Here is a 12,432-nt window from a genome sequence, read left to right as displayed (position 1 = left end):
GTGGTATGCCTGCAGTACCAGTACTTGGGAGGCATATGCAGGTGGGTAAGGAGTTTGAGGTCATCCTTAGCTACATAGAGAGTTTGAGACCAGTTTGGTCTATACGAGAAGTTTTCTAAAAAATAAAACAAATCAAAAGTAAAAACAAAAACTATAAAAAAGACACAAAAAAACCCTTTCTCCTCACAAGGTTTAGATATGGCTCTTTCTTTTAAATATAGTTTCCTCAAAATTGCCTCACAGCATTACAATTATATATATTACATGCCTCTGATAATAAACTCAAATCATTTAAAAAGTACCAGTTAATTATGGAATCATCTAATGTTCCTTAAGCAAATATATATGTGCTTTATTGTAATTTGAGTTAATTGTTCAGAGATATCAGGTTTTCTGTCTTCACAATTAGATATGAATTCCTTCATCAGATTATGAGAATTATCCTTTCATTTTTAAAAATGGCTGCTAGGAGCTCGACTAGTAACCCCAAAAGTATTTACTCAGTAGTTTCTTTCCATTTTCCTAAATATTCACTAACCTGTGGTTACATTATTCATCTCTTGCTTCTTTATTTTTCACATTTGTTATAATGATTTCATTGTATCTGAGCCTTTCCCTGGACCTATTTAAGTCTTTTCTTAGCAGTTGGTAAAGAGCTGACTCCAAAAGAGGCAACTGACATATCATTGGCAGTGCTTTAATCTACAGTGATATTTTCTGTGACTTACCTCAAACACAATAATGAAAGCCAATCGAGCAGCCAGGATGTGCCAATACTGTAAGGTGAACTCATAGGGCTTGGAATTCCAAGGGGGGGCTCTGTAGTCTCGGTACCTGAATCCACAAAAACAGAGAGCATGAAAATCAGAGATCAAAACATTCTTGATTTGCTGGAACTCCAAGATGACAGTTTAAACAGGCTTATTTACGTGTAGAGGGGATGGAATGAAATGACAAAACTAAACAGGAAAGATGAAAAATTTATAGGTAAATACCTGCAATAGCCAGATTTTCCCATCCCAAGTTCACTCAGGTCAAAGAAGGATAGGCTATTGTTGACATATCCCTTTAAGCAACTGGGAGAGAAGAAAAGGATTACATGGTTAGGAAATTCAAACATTTCCAGAGTAATTCCTTCATCACAAATAGCAAGATTGTATAGACGTCATTATTCCTTACATTCTGACTATAAACTCCTACCACTCAGCTTTCTTATTTCAAGCCCTCCCATTACATATGTCAGTATCTTGTTCTGTCATTTCCTCCCCATATTTTCCCCATTAGTTTTTTATTTGGTTTGTTTCTTTAAGTGGTTTCTATTCACCATTCTGCTAGTTACTACCTACAAATTAAAACTTTGCCAGTCTTTTATACATATGCCCATACTATTTGGCTGGTTATAACTGAGCAGTAAATCAATAAACACTATTATTTATTAACTTATTTAATATATATTTATTGAAGATCTACATTTTGTTATAAAAATGCTCAGTGACTGATGTTCAATCACAAGCATAACAGGCAAAATCTTATTTGTGTGGAGCTTATGTTCTAGTGAGGATGGAGATAAATCACAATAAATATATTTTATATGTATTTTCATGAGATAGTGTAATGGGAAAGCACTATGAATACTATAATGGACTAGTAACTCAGATGGCCATGGTAGAGCAACACTTCTGTAATAACAAGAATGATATTTTAAAGTCATGGAAAACATGTGAAAATGAAAACCGGGTGAATGAAACTCGCATTGAGTAGGTCCTTCCAAGGGGTTAATAACTAATCTTTTCTTCTCCTGAAAACATTTGATAATCAAATCTGTGAGAATACTGAAGCTTGACAAGGTAGAGGAGTTTAGTAATGAGAAGCCTGAGAGCTCTGCCAGCTCTGTAGGGTCGAGTAATGCAGTAGAAGTCCCGAGGTCCTAGGTATTTTCCTCGTGGAACATTTGCTAATTCACTGAGTGCTTGGGAAGCTGGGAAAGTGGGTGAATTTCAAACTTCTAAAGAACAGAATGAAGTCTTGTAGGGTTTTACAACATTTGAGAGAAAAAGTTATGTCCTGTGTGTTCTGTTCAGAGGACAGGTCTGTCCCTAACATGTGCTAGCTATCCTCACAATATCTCATAGCTGTGTGTGATGGAAAGGAAATATTCAGACTCTCACAGGCCAGAAGTGACTCTCATGATCATGTGGAGTTGATGGTCACAATGGAAGGCATTTTCCTATCATAAAATCAGCCAGCAAACTCTACTGCATTATTGGGATAAAAGGAAACAATTTAATCATATTAATAGACAAAAAATTTTAACAGTGTATGGTGGTACACATTTGTATTCCTACAACTTGGAAACACGAAGTAGGAAGATTTTAGACTCAAAGAGCATTGGGCTGCATAATGAGATGAAGACAGTCCAAGATACATAATGATACCCTGTTTCAAAAAAAAAAAGAGTTTAAAAGATGAGAGACAACTACCATTGATGATAAGCACCCCTCCACAACCTTGGTGTGTTAAAGAAAACCTATATAAAACCTGTAGCTAATATATTTAACTGTGAAAAGCTGAATTCTGTACTTTGAAGAGTTCTTTCTTAGGAACATGGGAAACATTTTTATTCTCAGCACTTCTTTTCAAGATAGTACTTCTTTGAAAAAAAAGAATATATATATATATATATATATATATATATGGTCAGCGAGATGGCTCAGTCAGCAAAGGGACTTGTGGCATAAGCCTAGTGACCTGAGTTCAGTATTTGAAGCCTACAAAGTTGCCTTCTGACCAACATACAAATGCCATATCATGTGCACCACCCATCCCACCATCACACATGCACACACACACACACACACACACACTCACACACACACAATACTTTTTAAAGAAACAAATATAAGCTGGGCGTTGTGGCACATGTCTTTAGTCCCAGCACAGGGGAGGCAGAGGCAGGCAGATCTCTGTGAGACCAAGGCTAGCCTGGTCTACATAGCAGGTGCCAGGCCAGCGAGGGGTACAGGGAAATCCTATTTAAAAAATCAAAAGAAGAAATTAAATACATGAAATTAACATAAGGAAATAATACAAACCTATCATTTTAATGTGGAATATATGTGTATATATATATATGAAATACAAAGTAATCTGTAAATTTAATAAAGAATGAATTCAGCAAGGTCACTAGGTATATACATGGCCAACATAGAAACAACTTTCTACACACTGGTAATAAACAAACAGAAAGTGAAATTTAAAGAAAAAGCACTTATTTAGCCACCACTAATTTGTAAGTATCAGTGAAAAAAATCTAAGAAAAGTGTTTCAAATCTCTACACAGGAATGTAGCAAGACATTTCTCAGAGAATTCAGTCTATTCTGAAATAAATGGTGACAGAGAGGATGTTCAAGAACTCACAGTGAAATGCAACTTTTAAAAAGAATTTGATAAAGTGGCACATGGTTTATATGCAAATGTAGAACAAACTACATTAGCAAGTTCAATGTTGAAGTTCACAGCACTTAATGATTTAATGGAGGGCTATAGGAATTAAAACATGGGAGTCAGTGCAAGGAATGGTAAATAAATCAATGGAAAAGATGAGGTATTCAAAACAGATCTACAAATACACATTCATCTGGTTTATGGTAATAGTATCACTGCCAGCACTGACGAAACCAGTGAAGAAAGAATCTTTTTTCAACATGTTGCTGGAGAAATTAGTTATCTTTGGAGAAAGTACTGTAAGCTCTGACAGTCTCAACATAATGGGACTGGAATTAGTGAGTTAAAATTTCCAGCAATGGAGACGTTTATGGATTAAAAACTTTTAAGCAAAGGAGAAGAATTTTGAGCAAGTTCCAGGGGCAACAGAAGTCAGCACTGCTGCAAACAGGAGGGGAGGGAAATGTAGTAGGAAATGTCTCCAGGAGTGATGCTTACAGTATGGAGTCAATTGAGATTTTGGCTCTTAGAGTGAAATAAGACTATGATTTGAGCACATGAATTCCAAGATTGAACTTAAGTTGTGAACAGCATTCACAACAATGTTTCCTGACAGTGCAATCTAAAGATGACCTCCAACTGTCAAGGGCTCAGTACCTCCAAGTTATTTCTCTGCCGGCCTTTTCACTCCAATCCCACCCACACCCCAAGTCTCCCTGGCCCTCAAGAGCCAATAGCATAAAATCAAAAATCTCCACAATAACTACTTCATTTAGATGATTTCTGCTTAAAGCAAAGCATCCTTTGGAAGTATAATCAACTCCACAATAAATCCCATAAGACTTTGTACATATGAGCTTTATTGCTTTCTCAATGAAACCCATGGTACAATCCCACATTACCACCTACCACCAGGACATTTTGAGATGGTGGATGCCTGTCATTGAACTCACTGGCAAGTAGGAAAGTCAGGAGAAAATGAAACATTTTCAGATGTGTTTAGCATCTGAGTGATTTGAAGCTATTCAACAGGAGCAATTTTGTGCCTCCTACAAAAGGTGATAAAAATATTTTTATTTAAAAAAAGACCCCCAAAAATTAAAAACATAAAAATAAAAGTACAGGAAATAGGTATAATGGGTTGTGAGGGGTGTGAAAAATGTTAAGTACTCCAAAAATTTGCAGCATTTAGGGGTGCACCATTAGAGTAGGGAATTGCCATCAACTGACAGGGAGGAAGACTCAGGCTTAATTAATTAGGTTTGGCAGGAAATATAGAAATTAATTTTGGACCTGGTACATTTGATATTTATAGTACAGATAAAAGATTAGATGCTAAGTAAATGGTGGGATATTAAGATGTGTGTTCAGTAATGGTACTGAAAGCATGAAACTGAATATCATCAAGGCAATAACCACAGATGAAAAGTGCATATACTTCTTCAAGCGGTTCAAAGAGTAGGAAGCAGAGACATGAGAAGTAGCAGAAGAGACCAAGATGGTGATCAGGAGGAAGGAGGAAATGCTGGAAGTCTGGGCATTCTAGAAGCCAAGGGAATAAAATGTTTCAACTAAGTCTTCAACCATGAAACCCTACTAATAGGTCAATCACTATGAGAACTCAGAATTGATAAATGGATTTGACTCTGTGAAAACTGGTCATTACCTTGAGCAAAGTGGTAGGGCATTTGTTTTAATGAACAGAATGTAAAGGAGAAGAGATGGAAGAGAACTGGAGAAGCAAGAATAGCAGGTCATTTGAATGTATTTTGCTCAAAATGTGATACAAGAAGGTGTAAATGGCAGGCAGTTAGTAATAAGAACAAAAGCAAACTTCAATGTAAATGTGAAGGAGACAGCAGAGGTAAAATCGGTTATGTATGACAGAAAGTGAAGGAATACCACAGTGATGGTTAAGCAATGAGGAAGAGGCCAGAGTACAAGTAGAGAGATTATAGTGGGGTTTTTTTCCTGTCTTTTTTTAGAGAGGGCCTCCCTGTAGCCCCAGCTGGCCTGGAACTCACAGAGATCCACCTGCCTCTGCCTCCCACGTGCTGGGACTACTCCCGTGCGCCACCACACCCGACAATAAGAGCTCTGTCAGTTCTGGTTTTAGTAACTAGGAGAAGGCTGACTGCACAGCGTGCACACTCCAGGTTGGTAGTCGTGACAAAGGACATCTGTGCAAGCTTTTTTTTCTGATTGGCTTAGATTTTCTAGTTAAGAATATCAGGTGAAAATTAAATAAGGAAACAGTTGCCTAAGGCTTGAGGAGCAAGAAGTTATGCACATGATTTCAAAATAAAGACAAGCAGTGTTGGGCAATAAAATATTTGCTAAGTTCATTTAAGATTCATGCCTTAAACTTAAAGTGAAAGTAAACACAGAAAAGAGTAAACAAAGTAGAAAATCAAGGATGGGACTCTGTCTCATAAAACATTAAGTGGAGCAGGGACTCGCACATCTAAGAAAGTGGCAACAATTATTGACCAACTGGTTTGAAAGACGAATAGGGTATGAAAGAGGATTAAAGGAGAGACGAGGATGCATTAGCACCACTGATACCTTAGGATTCTAGGTACATTCAAAGAATTGTTGATGACAGGTTTTTATAAACTAAAAACACATATTATCATCTCTAACATATAGGCTAAAGAAATAAGATTAAGAGATGCTAAATAATTTACTCTAGGCACACAATTCTCATTTTTTTTTTTCATTTTAGGATTCCTTTAAAAATTTTAAAGTATTGAACACTGAAAACAACTGTTTGTCATAGGGGTAGATCTCTTGTTATCTTTTCACATTAGAGATGAAAACCAGCTGAATATGTTGGCATACGTCTTTGAACTCAACACTCAGGAAGCAGAGACAGGCAATCTCTTTTAAGTTCTAGGTTAACCTGGTCTGTATAATGAGTTCTAGGCCAACCAGGATTACACATAATGCACATAATGCATGGTGAAAACCTGCCTCTAACCACCCCCTCCAAAATAAATAAATAAAACACAAAATGAGAAAGAAATCAAAATATAAATTTAGAAAGTATTTATTAATTCATTAACTGCAGCTATTAAATCTATTACAAATTTACATGAATGACAAATATTAAAGAATATTAGCTGCATTTTCAAAAAGAAAAAATGGTGCTATGATTGTCTTAAAATCTCCAAAACCCTTTAATATCAATTGTAATAGGAAACAGCTAAGTTGCTATAACTACTTCTACACTAAATCTGCTGCAATATATTGCTTGGGCAGAAGTAGAATAATCTTCCCATATATCAATAATGTATCAGAGAGCATTCTATTTTAATAGCATTTAAAATAACTATGAGTATACTTCTCTAACATTTTACCATAGCTGTACCTGTGGTAGTTTCTTAAAGATTAGTTGTAATATGGGATTTTTATATCATATGAATGAAATTTTGTGTGATTACATTAAAATTCATAAATCTTGTCTTTGTACAACATCAAATTTTGGTTATTGTGAAAATGAATATTTGAGAGCTTCCAAATATTGATACACTTATATTATGGACTACGAAAATCTCAGAACTGTTAATAACAGCATTTGCTTTTATGAAAAAAAGCATCTGTAAGAGCTGAAAATTTTCAAGTTCACAGTGTTAGATAAAAGTTATGCAAAATCTTGTTTTACTTGAATGTGTGAACTTTGTTAATAGCAATAAATGATGTCAAGTATTCTTACAATAGTGAGGTTGAAAAGAAGATGACAGATAACATTCAGTCATGTTCTACTAGAATTTCCAGGGAATAAACTGGAGAAAGCTAAGCAAGAGCTGTAATAAAGAGGCAGATGACACCTGAAAATAGCTATTTCTAGTAGTAAAGTAAAATAGACACTTTTACAAAGCAGAACACAAGAGAAAGTCAAGAGTCTAGCCTGGAGGGAATGCGCCAGAGCTCTTTCCACCCATTGAGAAGGAGCATCAGTGGTAGACCAGGGCCATGTATAAGACAGAAGCTCAGAAAATCTGCACTGTACTTTCAGTGACAGATATTTCAAAGAACAGAAAAAGAGGGCAGAAGCAGTTTAAAGTTGTTCGTGGAATCAGAAGGGCAAGGAGACACCAGCAAAATCTCCTTTGCCTGGTATAAATTGGGGAAGGATGCCATTTTAGAAAGACCCTGCTGAGCCTGCTGCATGTGAGGCACGTGTTGGAGGAAACCCAGAGCCAATGTCTGAGCACTATATAGTGAAAGCCAAGCAGCAGTAAACCTCTTGAGGGGTGGGAAGGAACTTTGCATCAGAACTTCATCGTATTCAGTGAAACTAGGAAACCAATTTGAGCCAGAGTTTCGGAGGAATATAGATACTATTTCTAAGCAGCTGGTCAGATGTCAAAAACAACTGTCCAGGCTTAGGGCCAACATCTTCAACCTAATGTTTTACATTACAACCCACATCTGTGACCTGATCCTGAAAAGATGGCCTAAGGGTAGGAGTCTGAGGAATAATGCAGATAGTTGAGGATGGAACCCAAAGCAAGTGAGAAACTGCATCAGACTCTATTCCTAACCAGCTCTCTCTGCTTCTCTTTTATTTCTCTGTCCTTTACTACCCAGTGCCAACATAGCAGGCCAACCTGTTCTTTTCTATACATTCTTTCTCTCCTTCATTTCTCTTGTTTTTTCTATCTCTTTTTTCTTTTTCCTCTCTTTTATATTATTTTTATTTCTCCCATTTTTCTTCAATGCATATTTTTATCGATTTTTTGTGCATTTCATATAAAATACATATTAATCATATTTGGACCCCTTTCCTACCTGACCCCCGTCTATCCCTCCACCAGATTTCACGCATTCCCTAAAATATATTAAGGCATATCAAGTTAAGTTTGTGTTCCTAGATGTCCCTCAGTATGAATTCATTCACTGGAGACTAATCAACCTATAAGGTAACAGACTTCCAGGCCTCTCAGAACTCTCTCATTTCCCTTTTGACAGATTTTCTGAAAGAACATAGGATGGCCTGAGACGGGTGGTGGTCTCCATGGCTCAGCCTCCTGAGAGCTGGGATTGTTTTAGGTGACCTGATTGAACTTTTTTACCTTTTTTTTCTTTCATTCTGACTTCAGTCAGAACTGCTTGCAGCCCAGCCGTATTGGTCTCCACTTTTATCTATGTTTTCTCTCTCTTTTTCCTACCATACCAAGACTAATCCCTGCTCACTCTGCTTTACTCCTCTCCTATGCTAAATAATATCTTACTATAGAAATAATATCAGTGTCATTTTACTTCATAGAATGATTATAATTGAAGGGGTGACATATTTTTATTATTACTGTCTTTTTTTATAGCGAGTCTATCATTAAATGATTATTTTTTCAGACACATATTTTCAAGGTAGTGCTGAGGTTAGAGTTTGGTGTTAGAAATATCCAAGCTGAGGGTCTAACTCATGAGCTAGACCTCCAGTCTAGCACATGAAAATAAGACCTTAACCCTAATTACAACCTTGCATTTCTTGGCTATTGCAAACAGCTCCACTGCAAAAATACAGATTATTTAAAAATTACGTCTAACAAATGGCCTCACTCCATATATTTAAATCTGAAAACAAAAAAAATCATCAAAAATCAAGGCAACATGACTCTATAAATTATTAATTCCATAGCAATAGTCTCTAGTGATAGTGAATTAGATGAAATCCCAGATATAGAATTCTAAGGAACGATTGAAAGTATGTTTGTAATGGAGAGTTGGCTTAGTGGTTACGAAGTTGTGCTCTTCCAGAGGACCCGGTATGAAAATAAATGTTAAAAAAAGAAATAAACACACACACACACACACACACACACCAAAATCTCTTGAATGACTTATCAGAAATGCCAAGCAAACAACTGGATAAAATAAGAGTTAATAAGAAAGAAGTACTCAATAAAGAGAAGGATGGTGACAAAGAATCTGATATAATATAAATTAAAATTCAAGAGTCATCTAAAAAACTCCTTGAAGGGGCTGGAGAGATGGTTCCTTTTGCATGGGACCTAGGTTAGGTTCCCAGCACCCACATGACAACTAACAGCTATCCATAACTCCAGTATCAGGTGATCCAGTGCCCTCTTCTGGCCCCCATGGGTACTGCTTGGCATGGGTGCAGTTACATATATGCAGACAAAACACTCATACACATAAAATACCGAAAAATAATTTTCTTAAAAAGCTCCATGGAAAGTCTCACTAGTAAAATGGATCAGCAAAAGGATAGACTATCATGGTGTTAAGATAAAGTAAATATACTGGAATATTAAAGGACAATAACAAAGACAATAAAAAGTACAAAAACAGACCTTTACTGATTGGGCCATTTCTTTGGTCTTTTCTTTCTCCAGTCTTACTCAATATGGTGTTTGAAGTTTTGTCTAGAGCAATAAGACCAGAGAAAGAAGGAAAAGGGCACAAATAGGGAGGGAAGAAGTCACAGCATCCTTGTTTTCAGGTATATGAGTCTAAACATGAAACCTGAAAGACCACAACAGATAACTTTAGATATGATAAATATCTTCATCAAAGTAGTAGGATACAAAATTTACATTAAAATCAGTTTTATTCCTATACACAAAAAGCATATATATTGAGAAAGAAATTTGGTAAACAATTCCATTCACAATTTCCAACAAAATATATAGATGAAAATACCATGGAATAAACCTAACCAAGGAACTGAAAACCTGCTACAATGAAAATTTTAATACACTGAAGGAAGTGATAATAATACATTGAAGGAAGTGAAAGCCTCCCATGCTAATGGATTGGTAGGATTAAGATTGTAAAAATGGTCATACTACTGAAAGAAATCTATACATTAAATGTAATCTCCCTCAATATTCCAGGGCCACAACTAGCCTGGTGGTCAGCAAGAGACTCTCCTATTGTACCACAATCTCCCCAACTAAAGGACTAGATCTGAATTTCAGTCCTGACCCCATATCCACACTCACAGGCTTAGCTGTGATTTCCCACCTCACACATCAGACCAATGTAGAATCACCCTGTTCCTTAAACAAAAAATAAAAATTGAAAATCTGAAGCTTAGACCAACTAATTATTTATTCCCAATCTGAAATCAACTAACCTACAATTATAAAAACTACAGAACCGAACTTCCATTCAACAAAAGCTGTCTAGATCTTTATATCAGACACACAGCCAGCAAAAAATGTTCATATGCCCACGTCACTTTACAAAAACACAAACAGTATGAACAAACTAGATAATATGTTCCCATTAAAATTCTAAAACTCATATGGAACCATAAAGGGCCTTTAACAGCCAAAGTAATTCTCATCGGAAAGAATAATGATGGGGCTTACCATACTAGATTTCAAGCTATATTAAAGAGTTATAATAATGATTATAGCTTGGCATTGGCCCCCAAACGGTTATTTAGATCAATGGAACAGAAAGAAGACCCAAGCATGAGTGCATATAATTATAGCCACATGATATTTCCAATGCCTTTCTTCACGGAAATAGAAAAAAAGTTTTACAATTCATATGAAAGCATAAAAACCCCCAGATATTCAAAACAATCCAGAATGAAACAAATAATGCCAGAGCGACCATCTATTTGCTTGAGTTATACTACAGAGCCATAGTAATAGAAACTGATTGGGCCAAGAAACATAGTCCTTACTGAAATGTAGACACATTTATCAAAGAGGGCTCAGATATAAGCTCACTCAGCTACAACCATGTATTTTTGACAAAGTTGACAAAAATATTCATTAGAGAAAATGATCTCTAATAACAAATGATGCCTGGAAAACTGGATATCTATTTGTAGCAGATTGAAATTAGAGCCCTGTCTCTTACCCTGCAACCCACCCCCACACAAAAATTCAACTTAAAATGTATCAGAAACTTTAATTTAGAATCAAGAACTTTGAAACTGTTAGAGGATTAAGTAGAGAAATGACTCTAAGATAAGGACTTCCTAAATGGGACCACAGTAACTCAGGAAATAGTGACAGCAACTGGTAAATGAGATCTCAGGAAATTAAAATGTTTCTACAAACAATGGAAATAATTGAGTGAAGAACAGCCACGGAATGTTAGGAAATCTTTGCTAGCTATGCATCTGACCGATGCTCAATATCTAGAATATAGAAGAAGTAAAAACACTGAATTACAAGAAATTGAACAGAGCAATCACCGCATGGGCTAATGACATGTGCAGACAATGCTCCAAAATTGAAGCACAAACAGCCCATAAATGCGAGTCACTAGAGAAAGGCAAATTAAAACTACACTGAGATTTCATCTCACCTCACACAGAATGGGAGTAATTAAGAAAACAAGATTTTAACATAAATATTCTGGAGAAGATGTAGACAAAAGGAAGCCCTCACACAGTGCTGTTGGGAATGCAATGTAGTCTTGACCCTCTGGAAACCAATATTTAGAGTCCTCAAAAAAGAAAAAAATAGTGGATGAATAGATGACTCACTGGTTAAGAGACTTGCTAATCTTCCAGAAGCCCTGGGTTCTGTTCTAACCATATGGTGACTAATAATCCATAACTCCAGTTCCAGGGACTCCATCACTATCTTCTGGAGCCTCTGCAGGCACTGCATGCACCTGATGCATTTACATTCATGCAGGCAAAACACACATATACATAAAGATTAAGAACTCACAACAACTAAAAACAGATCTACCTTAGAAGCCAGCTAAGCTGCCCTTCGGTATTTACCCACAGGACCCATGTCAGCATATCAGAGAAATACCTGTACATCAATGTTTTCTGCAGCATTATTCATAATAACTTAGTTCTGGAACCAACCTTTGTGTCCAGCAACAGGAGAAAATGTAATATATATAATATTTTATATAATATACATATATAAAATGAATTTTTCATCCATTAGGGGAATGAAGTCAAATTGTTTGCAACAAAATGGATGTACCCAAAGATAATTACATAGTGATTGTGTGTGTCCCAGAAAGACAAATGT

General features: G+C 36.1%; 1 protein-coding gene across 1 annotated transcript in view; it reads right to left on the bottom strand.

The window, feature by feature from the left end:
- Window positions 1-465: 465 nt before the first annotated feature.
- Window positions 466-12,432, bottom strand: part of Ano3 (anoctamin 3) — a 279,126-nt gene continuing 267,159 nt past the window's right edge. The window contains exons 25-27 of the mRNA XM_008841730.1: window positions 996-1,076; window positions 729-834; window positions 466-477 (exon numbers count right to left, since the gene is read on the bottom strand). Of these exons, the coding sequence (XP_008839952.1) occupies window positions 466-477; window positions 729-834; window positions 996-1,076 (199 nt within the window). The remainder of the gene's footprint in view (window positions 478-728; window positions 835-995; window positions 1,077-12,432) is intronic.

Source organism: Nannospalax galili, unplaced genomic scaffold, assembly GCF_000622305.1.
Source record: "Nannospalax galili isolate Female #2095 unplaced genomic scaffold, S.galili_v1.0 scaffold481, whole genome shotgun sequence".
Classification (NCBI taxonomy): Eukaryota; Metazoa; Chordata; class Mammalia; order Rodentia; family Spalacidae; genus Nannospalax; species Nannospalax galili.
Note: the sequence above shows the minus strand (reverse complement) of the source record. Positions and strands in the feature narration are given on the sequence as shown.